This window comes from Geotrypetes seraphini, chromosome 15 (genome assembly GCF_902459505.1).
Source record: "Geotrypetes seraphini chromosome 15, aGeoSer1.1, whole genome shotgun sequence".
In the NCBI taxonomy this organism is placed as follows: domain Eukaryota; kingdom Metazoa; phylum Chordata; class Amphibia; order Gymnophiona; family Dermophiidae; genus Geotrypetes; species Geotrypetes seraphini.
The window spans coordinates 15,338,924-15,359,412 of NC_047098.1; the positions used below are offsets into that span (position 1 = coordinate 15,338,924).

Consider the following 20,489-nt stretch of genomic DNA (forward strand, 5'->3'; position numbering starts at 1 on the left):
GTTTTATAAAAGGGGGGGGTGTTTGGTTATCAATGATTTATTATGAAAATTAGGTTTAATAATTATATTCCAGTTATTTATTTTAATTCTTTATTTTTGTCAACTTTCATCCAGGGTGAGGGATTTCATTTAGGGGAAGATAGTGGGTAGGGGATGGAATTAAGGGGGTGTAGATAAGATTGAATTAATTCATATGGAAATTAAATTTGAAAGAAAGATTTAAATTTGTATGAAATATTATTGTAATTCTTATTGTATTGAATGTATTTTTGTATTATCCTATTGTACTGATTATTTGATTCTTTCAATAAAAATTGTTATACATAAAAGGGGGGGGTGTTAATTATTTACTGGTAAAAAGCTTAATCGACACCAATAACAAACCATTAGCAATTTAGAATTGGGTGAAATTAAAATGAATTGAGTGGCTGGCGCCTAACTGAGGAGGAGCCTTCCACTTTGGGGTAGGTGCCTAGCCCAAGGTGTAGTTAAGGACAGATTACGGGCAAATTTTGCAAGTAGGCGCCTAAATTAGTAATAATCATAATCATACTCATAGCTTTATTTATATCCCGTCATACCTTTCAGTTCAAGACGGTTTTCAACAAGAGAGGCTGCAGGAGTGCAGCTAAGTTCCATCATGAGTATGAAGTAGGACAGGGGTAGGGAACTCCGGTCCTCGAGAGCCGTAATCCAGTCGGGTTTTCAGGATTTCCCCCATGAATATGCATTGAAAGCAGTGCATGCACATAGATCTCATGCATGTTCATTGGGGAAATCCTGAAAACTCGACTGGAATACGGCTCTCGAGGACCGGAGTTCCCTACCCCTGATAGTAGGAGGAAACAGACAGGCGTGTAATGTAGTTACATACAACAGGACTTAGCTGCCAGTATTTAGGCCATGAAAACAGGCATAAATAGGGTGCACCTAAAATTTAGGCAGCTGCTAGCACCCAAGTCCACTTCCTATAAATGTTGCCTAACTTGAGATTGCCATGCGCTATACTAGGGCTGCCCAAGTCCGGTCCTCGAGCTCTACTGGCAAGCCAGGTTTTATGGATATCCACAATGAATATACATGAGAGAAATTTGCCTGCATTGCCTTCTTGGTATGGAAATCTCTCTCATGCATGTCCATTGTGGATATCCAGAAAACCTGGCCTGCCAGTAGATCTCGAGGACCGGACTTGGGCAGCCCTGCGCTATACGCCACGTTCCTTGGTATCCATGTTTTAGGCGCTGTTTATTAAATCGGTGCCGCAGTGTCTATATTTTGAAATGCTGGCCACCACAGGTATGACTATCCAGATATTCAGTGGCTGCTACTGAATATCTGGGTATCGAAGTAAGACCAGGGGTGGGCAACTCCGGTCCTCATGGGCCGGAATCCAGTCGGGTTTTCAGGATTTCCCCCAAATGAATATGCATTGAAAGCAGTGCCTGCAAACAGATCTCATGCATGTTCATTGGGGAAGTCCTGAAAACCCGACTGGATTCTGGCCCTCGAGGACCGGAGTTCCAAGTTTTATTAAAAATTTGATTAAACGCTTGTATAATTTCTAAGCGATTTACATTAAAAAATATTAAAATAGTAATTTACAAAGAAAACATATAAACCAGGGCTGCCCAAGTCCGGTCCTCGAGATCTACAGGCAGGCCAGGTTTTCAGGATATCCACAATGAATATGCATGAGAGATATTTGCCTGCACTGCCTTCTTGGTATGCAAATCTCTCTCATGCATGTTCATTGTGGATATCCTGAAAACCTGGCCTGCCCGAGGACCGGACTTGGGCAGCCCTGATATAAACAATACTAATATTGATACTGACTTACAAGAAACAAAAGGAAAGAAAGGGAAGAACTACAATTTTTAAAAACAAAGAAATATTCAAGGGGGGGAAGGGTTTTGGTTTTTTTTGTTTGTTTTCCCCAATGAATATGCATGGAACGCAGTGCATGCAAATAGATATCATTGGGGAAAATCCTGAACACCCGATTGGATTCCGGCCCTCGAGGACCGCAGTTGCCCACCCCGGCCCTAGACTTTTTCACCTCTTTAGTTTTCCTTATGTGTTGAGATTCTTGTTTCCCTTTACAGTTATCGTGAAAGGCTGTCTCCTGACCTGCTTCCTGGGATGGGACTCACAGAAGACAATCAAGCTCTGAGGCTTTACCATATCAATGAAAATGATTTTTACCCAAATAAGTTCTGGGTAGAGATGGAACCTTATGAGTCACCCAGTCAGTTGGTAAAAATAGAACCCTACGATTTTACAGGGTTCGACCTGTTAAATCCCTCACAATTAAGATATTTCTTTGTACTGGAAAGAATGCCCATAGGTAAGAAATCAACAGACTACAGCCATTAACATTAGAAACCCTGATCACCTGTATTTACACTAAAGGAAGGGTAAGTGTGTGAAATCTTTATATTGAAATAGAAGTTTAGTTATGTTTTAAGGGTCTAAATAGAGGGTCCTTCTTTATAGAATTATTGCCTATAGGGACAGTGCTGCAGGAGATTGTCATTGGCCACCTTGGCACTACACAGATAGTGCCAGGACAGAACAAGGCATTCCACCCAGCTATATGGATTAGAGAATGACACTGTGACAAAATTCATCACCGTTCCCGTCCCCGCAGATAACTGCGGGAAACTATCTTCATGTCATTCTTTAAGGAGAGAGGGTAGAATCAGAGTATGAATGGCCACAACCACTGACCCGCAAGCTTTGCTTTGAAGAATGCTGGTGTAGAAGGACCGAGGTTGAAACAGACACTACAGAATGACAGTCTCTGGTATCCAGAGCAGATATTGCGATGTCATAATGCCTCATTCCACCAGTGCCTAAGAGCCAATCACATCAGTGATGTCACAATGGCTTTATTATCCTTGGCTCCCATAAGAATCAGAGTATGAATGGCCACAACCACTGACACGCAAGCTTTGCTTTGAAGAATGCTGGTGTAGAAGGACCGAGGTTGAAACAGACACTATAGAATGACAGTCTCTGGTATCCAGAGCAGATATTGTGATGTCATAATGCCTCATTCCACTAGTGCCTAAGAGCCAATCACATCAGTGATGTCACAATGGCTTCATTATCCTTGGCTCACATAAGAATCAGAGTATGAATGGCCACAACCACTGACCTGCAAGCTTTGCTTTGAAGAATGCTGGTGTAGAAGGACCGAGGTTGAAATAGACACTACAGAATGACATGGGATTATTTCCCGCGGTTATCCGCGGGGATGGGAACGGTGATGAATTTTGTCATCGTGTCATTCTCTAATAATATGGATATCAACAATATTCAGCCATAATCAATATAGCTGAGTATTTTAAGTTAGGACAGCGAAACCCCCCCCTCCCCCCAAACAACCCTATCTCTTTGGACTTGATTCCATAAATGGTGTCCTAGTTAGGCACTGCTAACCACTGTAACTAAGGCTGCTTAGCTAGGGGTTACCAGGTTTTCCCGAAGGAAAATCCGAACCCATGGCCAAGCCCCCATACCCACCCAGTTCCGCTCATGTCATGCCCCATCACACCCCCAGCCCTGCCCCAGCCCCTCCCCCCTTAACCAGTTTGCACATCGGGATGGCACCCACACCTTCCCAGATGTGACGCAGTGACATCACGTGTATGCGTGCGACATCACCGCTTTGCATCCGCGCATTCGCGGATGCTGTCCTGACGTCAGAAGCTTTTCAAAACCCAAAGTGCTGGGTTTTGAAAAGACGTTCCAACCTCCCCCCCCCCCCCCCCGGACATGTCCTCGAAAAAGAGGACATTTCCGGGGAAAGCCAGACATCTGGTAACCCTATGCCTAGCAGCACCTAACTAAAATCCACACCTAACCTAAATTAAATCAATTATCTTAAATGGCATGATAATTGACTGTGCCACTAAAGATAATTAATCATTTAAGAAAATGGTCTGAGGGATATTTGGAGCATTGAGATTAAGCATCAGATTTCAGCATCTCAATGGCCACAAATTTGGTCTTGGAGAATGAGATGTACAATGTCAGCGTCTATGAGACAAACATGGTTTTTTTTGTTACATAGAGCTTTCTGGACCCCAGTTAGATTACAAAAATTAAATAGTTCCTTGTCCAATAGGTGCTGGCATTGTAAATTAGAGATTGGGACTTTGGATCATCTTTTATTCTACTGTCCCCATATCTTAGCCTTTTGGAACTCAATCTGGGATCAAATAAATTGTTTATTGGAAAACCATGTAGCGTTATCTTATGATACTGTGATATTTGGAATGTCTATGAGAAAAAAGTCAGATATCATCGTGTAACAACAAACTTTTAATGATTTTGACTGGAGTTGCCATCCAACATATTACTAATAACTGGAAGGATCACAGTAGGCTTAATTTTAATTTCTGGTGGAACTCAGTATGTCACATATATAGAATGGAAAGATCAATAGCGGTACAGAATGGAAATTATAAAAATTTTATTAAAATATGGGAGCCATTAACATCTTTCTGTCATGATTAAATGCCATTTTTCTATTAATTACACATCATTCAGTATGGGTGGGGGCTGGGATTCAAATTATATGATCTTATAATGAATAGAGGGTTTTGAGGGAGGGTGGGATGAGGGGTAAATTTTTATTTATAAGATATAATGATAAGATGTTCAAGTGCTAAATGCTAAATGTGTTTATTATATAATATTTGTAACTTGATGAAAGTTTTAAAATGAATAAAGAATTTAAAAGAAAATTAAAAGTTAGGGCAGAATTCCACATGGTGCCTAGCGACGCCTATGTGGAGGCGCCTTCCAAACCTAACGATGCCTACCTGAGAAGTAGGCATGGTTAGAGGCAGAGAGTAGGCGTGGTTGGCTTAGGCGTCGCTCGGCATTTGAGATAGTCACCAGAAAATTAGACCTGGTAAAAACCAGGCCTAATATACCGACACCTACCTTTACGATGCCTAAGTTGGATTCTATAAGCGGTGCCTAGCGGTTGATTGACAATGTAGGTGCCGCTGGTTGCCTTTTATAGAATCAGACCCTATGTGACTAGATCAAGTTCAAACAACTCTTTTCCTGACTGTTAATACTTATCATTGCTCCATTTCCATTTTGCTTTAGAAATTGGTGAATTTTTGGAAGGAGATACCATCGTAATTGAGCTGTCTCGCTACCTCAATGTCTCTCCCTCCAGCTTTGTACAGTGGGTCAAGGAGCCTAAGAACTGGACCTTACTTGGAACCGAGTCTTCCGCCATAGCCAATAGAACTCAAGAGCTGAAAGTTCAAGGAGTAACGTATGGTTGTAATCTTCATGTTGTCTCTGAAACAGTCTAAAGAGCAAAAAACATTGATGGAAAAATGTTTTATCTCATAAAATCAAAATAACGCAACTAAAAGCAACCATCACTGTCAACCTGTACATAAAAGTTATATATATATATATATATATATATATAAAGACATGTGGGGCTTAATCCAGTGGCTTCACAATTAATTTAGGTTTCCTTTTACTAAGCCGTGTGGAGAAAATGCCGCTCGGCAAATACTCCGGTGCCCATTCAATTCCTATGGGCGTCGGAGCATTTACCATGCCAGCCCATGAGGGCTTTAGTAAAAGAGAGGGTTAATGATGATGTTGAAGGGAGCGACGCTTTGGACATTAAATTGAGTGTGAAGTCATTGGATTAAGCTTCTAATTCCATTTTTCATATAACTTTTATGGGCATGTTGATAGTGATGTTGCTTTAGTTGCATTATTTTGAGCTTATAAGTTAAAAATCTTTTTATTTTAATCACAACTGTTTTAAAACATTTTTTGGATAAGTTGATTTGTGGAATTTTTTTTTTTTTTTTTAGAAAGAATGCTTGTGCTGTTTTTTGGGCTTGTCTGTTAAATCCTGTCATGCCGACATGGCTACATTCCATTGGCCTCTGGGTTTACCTTTGTCTGTATATGTATACACTTTGGAGCTCATAATCAAAACAAAAAAAAAATCTAAAAAGTGGCCTAAATGGGTACTTGGACGATCAAAAAGCCTGATCGTCCAACTACCCATAATCAAAACTGGTTTTAGACGTATCTAAAACCAGTTTAGGCCTTTCCCCTGCCTCTATATGCATAGAGCGAAAAGAGGCATTTTTAGAGGAGGGGAAAGGGTGGGAGGTGGGCCGACTTAGACCTAGGCGTACAGCAGGTATAACCAAACCCTAAAACAGGCTGCCTAGTTGGCACTTATACATTTTGACTTAGACCAAGTCAAAACAGGTATAAGTGCCAAAAAAGGGGCCACTGAGCTGATCGCGGCTACTGCGATGATCTCAGCGGCCCCGGCAACCTGCCCACCCCCCACCACAACCATTGCGGCAGGAGAGATGGCTCATCTCCCTGCCGCGATGGCGATCAGCACCCCCCTCTGAACTGCAGCACTTTAGGGTGAGGATCGCGATCCTCACCCCGAAGTGCCGTGGTTCGGGGGGGGGGGGGGCTGCTTGCCATCGCGGCAGGAAAGATGCCCAATCTCTCCTTCCGCGATCCACCCCACCCTTTGACAAGATCGGGCCAGGAAGGAGCCCAACCCCTCCTGCCCTGCGAAAACCCCCACCCATACCCCCACTAAGATATGGGCAGGAGAGATCCCAGGCCCTCCTGCCCTCGATGCACCCTCCTGAACCCTGCAACCCCCCCCCCCACATTGCGACCCCCCAACCCCCGACACCCCCCCTTACCTCAACTTCGTTGGCTGGATGGATGGGTCCCAAGCCCGGCCGGCCGGCTGGCCTGCCATCCTAAGGCAACTGGGCTAATTCTGGTTGGCTCAGGTGCCTAAGGCCCCACCTGTAAGCGGGGCCTTAGGCGCCTGGGCCAATCAGGCCCTAAGGCCCGCCATTCTGCAGATGGTGGGCCTTCCGGACGGACGGGCTTGGGACCCGTCCATCTGGCCAACGAAGTTGAGGTAAGAGGGGGTTTCGGGGGGGTTGCCAGGTGGGGGGGGGGGTCGCAGGGTTTGGGAGGGGTGCGTCGAGGGCAGGAGGGCCTGGGATCTCTCCTGCCCATATCTTAGTGGGGTACAGGTGGGGGTTTCGGCGGGGCAGGAGGGGTTGGGCTCCTTCCTGGCCTGATCTTGTCAAGGGGTGGGGGGAGGATGATGGATCGCGGCAGGGGAGATGAGCCATCTCTCCTGCTGCAATTGTTGCTGGGGGGGGGTGTGGATTCTGTAACCGGTGTTGTTTTTGACAGACACCGGTTACAGAATCCAGCTTTTAGGCGAAGGACTAGCTTCTCCTTCGCCTAAAAGGTCTGGTTTTGGGTGTTTGGGACTTAGGCTTTTTTGTGGTTTATTATATGTTGTAAGTGTAGACGTAGTGGTGGTCTGGGCATTTAAACAGCTGAAGTAGACCCCTGAGCCATCTCTTCTCCAAGCTAAAGAGCTCTAGCCGCTTTAGCCTTTCCTCATAGGGAAGTCGTCCCATTCTTTTATCATTTTTGTTGCCCTTCTCTTTCCCAATTCCATGGTATCTTTTTTGAGATACAGCGACCAGAACCGCACAGTATTCGAGGTGCGGTCGTACCATAGAGCTATACGAGGGCATTATAACATTTTCATCTTTGTTTTCCATTCCTTTCCTGATAATTCCTAACATTCTATTTGCTTTCTTAGCTGCCATTTATAGAATCGTGCCTAGTAGCGCCTACGATGGACTTAGGTGCCCCCTATTTACGCCAGGGGTTTCTCGGCCTAAATACCAGTGCCTGTCCACTTTAGGTGTTTGCACGTAAAACATGTCCAAGATCCACCCTCGATCGGCCCCTAACCTTGCCTACTTTCTGGCTAAAGTGCTAATTGCTTGTTATCAGCCCCGATTAAGCTTTATAAATAATTAAGTTAGGCTCGGCACACCACGCACCAATCTAGGTGACTAATTTTAGATGTCTATTATAGAATCGGGGCCATAATGTCCTTATTGCATAGCTATACTGCCTTCATTCTTTGGGCACTAAATGGTGACACTCAGTTATAGAACTGCCCTTCTCTATTTCTCTTAAAACAGGGGTGTCAAAATCCCTCCTCGAGGGCCGCAATCCAATCGGGTTATCAGGATTTCCCCAATGAATATACGCATGAGATCTATTCACATGCACTGCTTTCATTGTATGCTAACAGATCTCATGCGTATTCATTGGGGGAAATCTTGAAAACCCGACTGGAATGCGGCCCTCAAGGAGGGACTTTGATACCCCTGTCTTAAGATGAGCACAAAAGAGATGATTGAAAATTGTTTTTTCATGTATAGCACCAATAACCCAAACTTTTTTACCCAGTGAAGAGCACATTGTTTGAAAATTTTCAGGCACCAGGATTTCGGTTACGTCCGAGCTATTGTCTACGATTACATTGCAAAGATCCCGGTCAAAGTCATGGTGGCACAGAGATTGTTCCTCTTGAAGAAAGGTATCAATTAACTGCCAGCTTAATGCATATATTAACTAGTTAACTCATTCATTCATAGCCCAACTTTCTGCTAATCGCTTTTGGGTCAATACTTAAACCCGGTGGTCGCTTTAGGGTAGATATTTAGCCAGAGTAGAGGTAAGTGGGTTTTTTAGCCACTGCCGGCGCTATTCCCGAATATTCAGTACTGGGACATATCCGGGCACTGGTACTGAATATCCATGTTTATGTGGCCTGCTGTCTCTTATGTGTTTAACTGCAATGGTTAGCACTTAATAATAATAATAATAACAGCTATATACCGCAATACTATGAAGTTCTATGCGGTTTACAAAGATTAAGCAAAGGTACAAATTGATTGACTTTAAGAGGGGAGGAAGAAAGAGGGTTAATAGGACAGGAAATCCATTTTTGAGGAGAGAGTGATCAATAGAACAAGTTAACCGCTATAGAGGGGAGAGAGAAGAGAGGATCAGTTGTCTAGATACTTTAGGAACAGGTGTGTTTTCAGACGTTTCCTAAATTCCTCATAAGTAGTGGGCGAAAGCAATTGTTCTAGGTCTCTACCCCATGATGCTGCTTGGTGCGAGAGAAGATGTTCATGGTGTTTTTTCAGTTTACAACCTCTCACTGGGGGGGAAACGAAGTTGGAATGTGAGCTTCTCTTGTGTCTGTTGGCTGAGAAGACGAAAAGGTCAGTTATATATTTAGGGGCAAGTCCGTGTAGTGCTTTGAAGCAGAAGCAGGCAAATTTAAACCTTACGCGCGCCTCCATTGGCAGCCAATGTTTAAGTGACACCATATAAACATAGGACTGACTTTTATGTGGTCAGTATGGCCGCTTTACTTAGGAAGTTAATTGCTGAATATTGTCACTGTGGTGATATTCAGTGGCATGAAAATTGGTTAAGTGCCACTGAATATCACTGGATAGCCCCGCCAAACAATGGAACTGGCTAGGAGCCATTATAATCATTTTGGAATATCAACCCTCTATATTTTCAATATTTAAGTTTCAAAATGTATTTGTATTGACTAGCACTCTGTGGGAGGGTTTAAGATAGGTCACGCACTTAATTGTCCGCTAGTTGATGCCTCCCTTGCAAGTGAAACAGGTCTCATATGATACAGTTTTATTTGGCATGTCTATGAGGGCGAAGAGCCAAATTTCTGCTAACAATAACAAGCTATTACTTATCCTAACAGGAGTTGCCATACAACAAATAACATTTAAGTGGAAAAATTGGAATAGATTAAATTACAGCTTTTGGTGGAATTCAGTGTGTCATATTTATAAGCTGGAAAGAATAATATTGATTCAGAAAGGAAATTTTAATAAATTTCAAGATGTGAGGGAGCCATTGACAATTTATTGTAATGAGTAGGAATCATTTTTCACAATATAGTACAAATGAAAATAAGGGGAGCCATTAACGTCTTTTTGTCATGATTAAATGCCATTTTTCTATTAGTTATACACCATATAGTATTGGGAGGGGTACAAATATAGGTTTCTTATTATGAATGAAGGGTTTTGAGGGAGGGTGGGGAGAGGGTTACATTTGTATTTTTAGATTACAATGATAAGATATGCAAGTGCTCTGATTAATTGTGTTTATTATGATTGTTGTACACTTGATGAAAGTTTTAAAAATGAATAAGAATTATAAAAACAAAAAACACACAATAACTGATATCAACTATGCTCACATGGTTTCAAAATATATATCATATCTATAAATAATAAAAACAAAATGCTTATCTGAAAAAAAAAAGAAAATAAGGGGAGAGGGGATAGTTTGTGATTTTTCACTATTTGATTTTAAAAGAATGATGGACATTGTAATTTGATGTATGGGTTATGCGAGATTTGAAAGGGGGAGGGGGGATTTCTGATTTTTTAGTAATGATTAGATTAATAGAGAAGAATTTTTATATGATATATGGTGGTTGGATAGGATATGGTAGGGGCGGGAGGGAGGGAGTTAAATCTGATTACTTTGTGTGTATTTTGATAGAAAATCAAGTGATGTTCTCAAGTGCAAATGTTACTATGTGCTACACTTGTTGTAAGTTGTCAAATGAATAAAGATTTACAAAAAAAAAAAAAAAAATAGGTCTCGCTACGCCCCTGTCTGATCCGCATGCAAATTCCACGGACCTTGTGGTGTGAGTGAAAATTCTATAACAGCAGTTAATGTGCGTAAGTGCCATCACAGAACACTAGCGTTTGTCCACTGTTAGGCCTAATTGGGCTCAGGCTTAATTGCTGTTAGGCGCACAACTGTAAGAATTCTAGAACCTGTGAATGCTAGTTCTAGGCCTGCTTTTGATCCACCCATGCTCCTCCCATGACCACGCCCCCTTGCAGTTGCATGCTATAGATTTTGTGTGGAGTTTGCAGAATCCCAGCTGAAGGCAATTAGACATGTAACTGCTAATTAGTGCCAAGTAACACCAATTATAGCCAATAGATTATAAGTATTAATGGCTAACGCCAATTAGCAGCTAATTATTGTGAGGTCATAGAGATTTATGGTTATAGACGGCAGATAAAGTCTATTAAGTTACACTGACTCTATTCTATAACTTGCATGCTCAACTTTGCACCCTGAGCATACAATTGTGCCTGCAAGTTTATACAATTAGGGGGGGAAGACCTGGATTCTGTAAATGGCGTCGTTATCAGTGGCCACCTTAAAAAGGCTGCACATATCAGGCTTCAGGCCTATTTAAAATTTGATAATATCGGTTATAATACAGGTAGGCGTCGGAGATGTAAGCCAGGATGTTCAAGGCCTACATTTCCGGTGCCTTCCTTTCATAAGAACATAAGAATTTGCCTCCGCTGGTTCAGACCAGTGGTCCATCCCACCCAGCATTCCGCTCCCGTGGTGGCCCTCCAGGTCTATCACCTGTGCTGTGGTCCCTGACTATTCCTATAACCTACCTCAACTCCTATCTGTACCCCTCAATCCTCTTATCGTCAAGGAACCTATCCAAACCTTCTTTGAAGCCCTGTAACATGCTCTGTCCTATCACGGCCTCCGGAAGCGCGTTCCACGTATCCACCACCCTCTGGGTAAAAAAGAACTTCCTAGTGTTTGTTCTAAACCTGCCCCCTTTTAATTTCTCCGAGTGCCCCCTTGTACTTGTGGTTCCCCACAGTGTGAAGAATCTGTCCCTGTCTACCTTTTCTATGCCCTTCAGGATTTCTAAGGTTTCTATCATGTCTCCTCTAAGTCTCCACTTTTCCAGGGAGAATAGCCCCAGCTTTTTCAACCTGTCCGCATATGAGAAGTTTTCCATACCCTTCTCATATGCGGACAGGTTGAAAAAGCTGGGGCCCAGAACCTTTCATGAGAATCATGTCCACAGAGGTGCCTTACGATGCCTAACACCACTTCCAGTGTTAATTACGCCTACAGTGGCATTAGACGTCATAAGGCACTTCAATAGGTGTGATAACAATACTTTTTTTGGAGACACCCATAGGTGCCTGCAGTTTTTTAAATGGCATTTTAATTGGTGCTGCCAATTAGTGTGCTAATTAAACCAATTAAGTAATGTACCTGCCGCCACCTTAGGGCACTGATTTAGAATTGGCCTAAAGTGCCTCTGAAAATCAGCAGCTGAAGGAGATATATTTTTACTGGCTGAATATTAACTTGAAGAATACACAGTGTTAAAATAAAATGTGATAAAATGAATATCTTGGGGGTTGTGATTCAAAGCACCTTTTGATCTTTTGTCTCATAGTTTATGACTTCACTTCTATCTATTATTCTGTGTAATGTAGAATAGCATTTCACAGTTTTGATAATATCCACCTTTAGCTTGATAACACCATGGGTTATTATAGTTGACATGTATTTCTTATGTACCTACATGCTCTTTATTTCAGATATCAGTAAAGTGTGCCAGGGGCCACGGAGTGAGAATAACTGCAAATGTAACCCAGGATTTGAGGGGAACGGAATCCACTGTGTTGGTAGGTACATACTAGGCTTATTCAACTGTTTATTCCTAGACTCGCTTTACCAAATGTCTTCGACATGGGCATAGACTGGATAGAATGCCTTCCTATATCAGGCTCATGGGTGTCAAACGGACAAAATTAAGAAGAAAAGCCCCCACAGAACAACAATACAGTAAAACAAAACAAAAAGAAAGAACTGCATGTCCTTATGAACAAAGAGAGAGAACAAAGATAAAATTATTCTTACCTGATCAATTTCTTTCCTTCAGTCCTGCCAGACCAGTCTAGACAAATGGGTTATATCCCTCCTGCCATTAGATGGAGACAAAGCTAAACTGTTTGGTTCCTGTATATAGGTTGGTGCAGCCAGGAAGTCAATCAATATTCTTGTGCCATAGCCAGGTACATTTTTCCTTGTTCTCATAGGAGCTGTTTTCCACCAGGCCCAGATCCTCACTTCTTCCTATTGAGCAACATCTAGGGGGGGGGGGGGAAGTTGCTTTCTTATTCAGGGGTCATAAGAACATAAGAATTGCCACTGCTGGGTGAGACCAGTGGTCCATCGTGCCTAGCAGTCCGCTCCCGCGGCAGCCCTTAGGTCAAAGACCAGTGCCCTGAGTCTAGCCTCATCTGCGTACGTTTTGGTTTAGCAGGAACTTGTCTAACTTTGTATTGAATCCCTGGAGGGTGTTTTCCCCTATAACAGCCTAACCAATTTAGTGCGCAATAATGCTAAAGCGCCCTTAGAACATAATGGATGCCTTAGCACGCCTTAATAAAAGGACCCCTTAATGGCTATAATAATCTAGGGGGTGGGCAACTCCAGTCCTCGAGGGCCAGAATCCAGTCGGGTTTTCAGGATTTCCCCAATGAATATGCATTGAAAGCAGTGCATGCAAATCGATCTCATGTATATTCATTGGGGAAATCCTGAAAACCCGACTGGATTCCGGCCCTCGAGGACCGGAGTTGCCCACCCCTGATCTAGACTACTATCCAATATTTCCTGGGTGCCACAGCCTTTCATATAGGATTCAGAACTAATAAGGCAGGAGTGTTCCCTCTAAGCTGAGCAGTTGTCCTCCAGCTGCATTGCTACCACTAGGGGGTGGAATATTTTCAGTCGCTAAGGACAGGTATGTTCCCTGGAGTCCTGCAGAACTTGCCTGTCCCTCACAATTGAAAAATGTGACAGTAAAACAGCACCCTCTATTGGTGAGACTGTGGGTGGAGGAGTGAGAGAAAATGATCAGGTAAGCATAATTTCCCATTTGTTTTCTTCCTTCGAAGACTACAATAGATAAATTGGATGTGCCTGAGCTGCCCTCAGGAGGAGTGAGAGAAGGCCAAAGCTGCTATTTATACTTCTATAAACATTATAAACAGCAGAAGGGCAAATATGAATAAAGGCATATGAATGATCAAAGAAAAAGTTAATCAACTAAATATGGCACATGCAAAGCAAAATTTGAAGAGCTAGGAGGTATGCGTGAGTTGGAACATATGTACTTTTACTGAAACATTAAGAAAACATATTTTTTTAAATAAATCTTTATTGAGTTTCAAAACCAACAAAAATGCAATACAGTATCTATACAAATAATATTAATCATACATGCATTTATAATCAATGAAAATATATACAACAGATCCTTATATTCAGAATCTTTCACCAAAAATACGAAGTTTGGTTATCAATGATTTATTATGAAAATTAGGTTTACTAATTACATTCCAGTTATTTATTTTAATTCTTTATTTTTGTCAACTTTCATCTAGGGTGAGGGATTTCATTTAGGGGAAGATAATGGGTAGGGGATGGAATTAAGGGGGGTGTAGATAAGATTGAATTAATTCATATGGAAATTAAATTTGAAAGAATGATTTAAATTTGTATGAAATTTATTGTAATTCTTATTGTATTGAATGTATTTTTGTATTATCCTATTGTACTGATTATTTGATTATTTCAATAAAAATTGTTATACATAAACATTAAAAAAACCCACCCAACCAACATTTCATAAGGGAATAGAACCATACATAGAAATACCCCCTCCCTCATTAAAGAACATAGATCTCTATAAGCAAGACCAGCCCAGCCATTAGGCAAGGCTACATGGATGCCTAGAGCAGCAACTTCCGGAAAGGGGAGAGGGGGGGATTGGCAGCAAGGAGCAAATGGAGTCTGGGTTAATAACTTTTGTAAATTGCTCTCATTATTACACAATCACGCCTATTGTACATGAATGCATTTAAACCTGCTCAGGAACAGGTGTAAATATATCCAAATGCATTTCAGCCACGATTTCTGCAAGAATTGGAACAATATTTCATAAAGACCCACTGGCACCTAAGCGTCTTTATAAAATACACCTAATTCCCCTGCCAATTGCCTTATGATTGGAAAGAAATGTGTAGTAAAACGAGAACCTTTGTATATGCTAATTTAGGATAAACCAATTGTACTGTAAATATGGCAAGTTGTAATCCGCTTGACTATATATTATGTAAGGAAGGCGAATTGTACAGTGAAACCAGAACTTCTGTATATGTAAAGTTAATATTGTACATATGGTATGTGGTAAAGTTAGTACTGTACACTTGCGGCTCCTTTTACAAAGGCACACTAGCGGTTTAACGCGTGTAATACTACGCGATAAACCGCCAGCTGCGCTAGCCGCTACCGCCTCCTCTTGAGCAGGCGGTAGTTTTTAGGCCAGCGCGAGGGTTAGCGCGTAGTAATAAAAGGAACCCTTGGTATTTTACATATGGCAAATTGTAACCCATTTGACTATATACCACATATGTTAACCTGTAACTCGTTCTGAGCTCATTGGGGAGAACAATGTAGAAAACAGATTTAAAAAAATAAATAGGCTGCAAACATGTTTTTTGCTCTCTGTGTAAGTGACTGTATAAAATTAACCTCTTTAAGGAGTGAACACCAAGTAGAGGAAGGGAAGGGTTAATGAATGCAAAGGAATATGCACTTTCCTTAATGTACAGTATGACTAGGGTCTCACTGTTCTATTTAAAGACACGGATGAATGTTTGGAAGGAATGCCTCTGACGTGCTTGCCACAGGCATCCTGCATCAATACTTACGGCTCATATGCTTGCTGGTGTCCTGAAGGGTATGAAGGAGATGGCTTGCACAGCTGCATAGGTATGTATGGCAACAAAGAAAAGATGATTTCCGGTGAGAAACAATCAGTAATTTACTTGGCGCCCAGTTCATATCAGCTAAACTCCCGCCTTATGTCCAAACAGACCCTTTCGCTCCCAGAAGGAAACACGTCTTCAAACACCCCCTGGTTGGAGCCTCCAACTAGAAAGTGCCAGATGAAGGTCATACTCTCACTTCTTACCAAAGCACTGGAATCAGCTACCTCCTAACATTGAATCTCTTAATGGATAAATCATATAGCAATATCATATGATACAGTGTTATTTGGAATGATGATGAGAAAAAAAAGTCAAATTTCACCAGAAAATAACAAGCTTTTACTAGTCATGACAGGGGTTGCCATTCAGCATATAACCAACAATTGGAAGAATTATAATAACCTAAATTATACATTTTGGTGGAATACAATATGTCATATATTCAAAATGGAAAGAGCAATAGCAATACAAAGAGGGACATACACTAAATTTATAAAAATATGGGGGCCATTGACAAAATATTGTAATGAATAAATAGTTGGATTTTTCTTCTTCTTTTCTTCTTTTCTATATCTTCTTTGTGACACACATAGAGGGGGGTAGTGAAAATAATTTTTACATAATATGCTATAATATGATATACAATATGTAATGTATGATTGAAAAGTAATAGAAGGGAGGGGGGAGGGAGAGGGGATAAAAATATATTTAGAATATGATGTATTAGATATAAAAGTGATATTGTGTATTCATCAATTGTATTTTAATATTTTGTACACTTTATGTAAAATTTGAAAATAAAAAATAATAACAAAAAAAAAAAAGAATCTCTTAATGGACTTTTGAGGTTTAGGAAAGCAATAAAAACCTACCTCTTCATCTGACTCCTTAGGACAAGCTAGCATTCAGATTGTTGCTCCCAAACCACTGTATTCTTAATAGATGTTCAACTGACTCTTTCCCTGTACATGCTTCAGGTTCCAAGTGTCTGCTAATCCAGAACAATTGAACTAGTCACATCTCACGGTAACCTATTGCTTTAGTCTTCTCTCCCTTGTTGTTAATAATAATAACTTTATTCTTGTATACCGCAATACCATGGAAGTTCAATGCGGTTAACAGATGAAGAGACTGTACATTTACAGCGATGTTACATGATGACAGTGATGAGGCATTTGAGATAAAGGAGTAACAAAACAGGACATTTAGTTAAACTAGGCGATCAGTTTTGTTAGGCCATTTAGTTAGCTTAACAAGATCGGAGGGGTCGGAGAGTCCGGAGGCATATCGAAGGTCAATGAGGGGGCAAGGAAGAAAGGGAGGGGAGAGGAGTCAGAGGAATTTGTCAAAGAGATAGGTTTTGATTGACTTCCTGAACATTTGGTAGGGAGGGGAATTAGAAATGAGGGCGGTTAATTGTTGTGAGGCTCATAATCGAAATGAAAATACAGTCAAACCTCGGTTTGCGAGTGTTTTGCAAGACGAGCAAAACACTCAGCAAACTTTTGTCTCGCAAACCGAGCATTGACTTGATTTGCGAGTCCCGCCGCCCGCAAACCAGCATTGCCCCTTTGCGCAAACCAGCATCCCCTGCCCGCCCAAACTGAAGGCTTACCCCCATCTGGCACTGGCACACAGCACCAACCCACAGGAGGTGCCGGTGCCCGAAGATCCTGCCTCTTGCCGGACTTGGCCTTGAGCATCTGCGCATGCTCAAGGCCTTCTGGCTACTGCCTCTCTCAGAGAGGCCACTGTTGGAAACAGGATACTAGACTTGATGGACCTTCAACCTGCCCCAGTATGACAACTCTTATGTTCTTATTATTTTGTTTTACTGTCCTTTAGACAGAGATGAGTGTGCAACAGGGGCCTATTACTGTAACCCCAAAACCATTTGTGTGAATACTCTTGGGTCCTATGTCTGTGTATGCCAGAGTGGGCTTATAGGGATTGGAAATCACTGCAGAGGTAAGGTGTGAAGAATTTGTCTGTTTTCCTTTCAGACAGGAAAACTCCAACTTTCCAGTAGTGACTGGTAGAGGTAATCTGTGTTCATTTGTCCTTCCTGTGCTAGAAAGAAGTGTATGGACACCTTGGTCCCCTTGGTCTATCTGTGCTCTCCAGTGTGAACATCGGAACCAGATGCGTATCCGCCTGTGCACCCATCCAGAAAGTGGAATGAGGTGCCAAGGCCCATCTGTTGAGCTCAGGCCTTGCCCCGTGAAAACCTCATGCCCTGGTGAGTCAGAAACATGTTTGTTTGAATTTAGCCACCTCACCGTCAACCTGTGGTCTTTTCAATTTTAGGCAACTCCCGTCTAGACTAAGGACTCCTAGCTGCGGTAGCGTTTTTAGCACACGCTGCAGATTAGCGTGCGCTAAACCCCACGCTACGTGGAAAAACTAATGCCAGCTCAATGGAGGCATTAGCGTCTAGCGTGCGCGGCATTGTAGCGTGGGCTAAAACCGCTAGCGTAGCTTAGTAAAAGGAGCCCTAAGGTTTTCCAGTGAGTTCCACAGGATAGGTGCTTCTGGTGTTGATTTCATCTTGCCCCTTTTCACCATGGGGGTCCACCAATAGCAGCCTCTTGATAGATTAAATCCATGTTTCTTCTTTTCTAACTCAAACCTATGAATTCCACAGTTTGGTACCCTCAACAGATGTTTTCTGTCTGCTTCACTTCAGGCCATATTGCATTAGTAATGCACTGCAGATGTAGACATAAGAGCTGTAACCAGTGGCGTGAGGTCAGGGCCTTCAGGGGATTCACCCCACCCCCTAAAGGCCCTGAGGGCACTACTCTGAATTTTATTGGTTGAGCAGGCAACAGGACTATCAGAGCCTTCAGGGGAGTTCGGAGAATCCCCAGCCCAAGAGCCTTGCTTTTTTTTTTTTTTTGATTGTTTACTTTTTGTTTGATGCAGTTGACTGGTTGAGCAGGCTGCCTACTCAACAAATCAAACTGCTTCAAGCAAAAAGTAAACAAAAAAAAATTAAAAAGTAAGGCTGTAGAGTTGGGGATTCACTGACTTCACTGAATCCCCTGAAAGCCCTCACCACATGCCACTGAGTGTAACAATGCATATTAGGTGCTCTAGGTGAACTTTAAACTTTGCATCCTTGCAGTTAACTCTTAGACCCATAGGGACATATCCCACCCCCCCCCCCAAGATGTTGATAATTGAACACAATGGGCCGGATATTCAGCGCTATTTAGCCAGGAACACATAACCAGTTATCTGCTGATATTCAGCGGGAGATCACCAGCTATTTCCTGCTGAATATCCCATTGGCGTATAGCCTGGTGACCAGCTATGCCATGCAACATAGCCAGTTACCGCCAATGTTCAATAGTTGGCTGGCTAAGTTCAGTGGCCAGATAGAACCGCCTAAAAAACAGGTCTATCTTTGGCTGCTTGAACTTGGTTGTCCGGCCAATGAATATCGGCTTTGCTGGCTATTTCTCAGCCAGCCAAAAAAATTCTGAAAATTCAATGCCAGTTGCCTAACATTTGGGCATCCACTCATATGCCAGCCATAAAGCTGATGGAAGTGTGAGTGCCCCACTATGATAGAGATGTGTTTAACTAATATGGTATTCTGTAAGGTACAAGTGTAAAGTAGGAGCTGCGCCCAGCTGCATAGCGAGGGAAGGTGGCGCCCAGCATCGCTGAGCCATGCACTCCCATACCCTCCCCTAGTTCTTTGCCGCGTGCACCTCCCCCACTACACACGCCTTCCTGTACCTCTTCAAATCTTCGCTGGCATCAGAGAGCAGCATCTCCAACTTTCTGTTCACGCCGTTCTTGGTTCTCCCTCTGACTCCACTTCCTGGTCCTGCAACTAGGAAGTGACATCAGAGGGAGAGCCCAGCCAGCACGAGCAGAAAGTTGGAGATGCTGCTCACTGCTGCCGGCAAAGATTTCAAGAGGTAGGGGGTGGGCGGAGAAGAGGAGAGGTGACAGCATCCCTGCCAAGACATTGTCTGGGGCAGACCACTCTCTGCCCCCCCCCAACTATGCCACTGGCTCCACCTAAGTCTTACCCATGCCTTGCTCCTGTGTATACCCTCTTTGTAAATACATACTATGTGCATTAAGTGGGAATTTACAGAATAGCACTTAGGCAGAATGTTGGCATTGATGTATGTGCACACACAGAGATGCATACAGTACATGCCATTATTCTAAACATTTACAGCAGGGGTGTCCAACGTTTTGGCTTCCCTGGGCCGCATTGGCCGAAAAAAAAGTTTCTGGGTCCGCGCAAACGCTGCATCTAGACAGAGGAGGGAGCCGGCAAAACGGTAAAAACCCGGGGGCAGCAGAGGAAAACACTGCATTGCCCTCGACCGGGGCTGCACAAAATACTTCAAGGGGCCGCATGCGGCCTTTGGGCCTCAGGTTGGACACCCCTGATCTACACACTTCGCACAAGCATAAATATGAGCACCTAGTTTTTAGAATTATCCTTTTAGTGCTATATCAGAGAAGAACTGACTTCATAGTCAACATCCTGATCCCACCCAAAGTAACACCAGCTGCTTCTGTTTGCACACTAGTGGATGGATCGTGGTCAGAATGGTCCCCCTGGTCTATCTGTTCCGATACATGCTCAGGACTGAAGAAAAGAATTCGGCTTTGCAATAGCCCTGCCCCGGCGATGGGCGGTCTTCCTTGCCCAGGACAGAATGAAGTGATTGCCATGTGCAAGAGTGTCACCTGCCCAGGTACTCCTCCGCCTTTACAAATACCAGAGTGAACAGGATATCACAACCCATTTCTCATAGCACACCTAGTCGCTTCAGGTTTTCAGGTTATCCACAATGAATATGCATGAGATAGATTTGCATGCACTGCCTCAATTTCATGCAGATTTCTTGCATG

General features: G+C 42.6%; 1 protein-coding gene across 3 annotated transcripts in view; it reads left to right on the plus strand.

Moving 5' to 3' along the window:
* Positions 1-20,489, plus strand: part of LOC117348877 — a 121,105-nt gene that overhangs the window by 95,532 nt on the left and 5,084 nt on the right. For all 3 annotated transcript variants that reach the window (XM_033921472.1, XM_033921471.1, XM_033921470.1), the window contains 8 exons: positions 2,103-2,344; positions 5,125-5,299; positions 8,355-8,455; positions 12,360-12,446; positions 15,475-15,603; positions 17,448-17,570; positions 17,677-17,841; positions 20,165-20,332. In XM_033921472.1, coding sequence (XP_033777363.1) covers positions 2,103-2,344; positions 5,125-5,299; positions 8,355-8,455; positions 12,360-12,446; positions 15,475-15,603; positions 17,448-17,570; positions 17,677-17,841; positions 20,165-20,332 — 1,190 coding nt within the window. The remainder of the gene's footprint in view (positions 1-2,102; positions 2,345-5,124; positions 5,300-8,354; positions 8,456-12,359; positions 12,447-15,474; positions 15,604-17,447; positions 17,571-17,676; positions 17,842-20,164; positions 20,333-20,489) is intronic.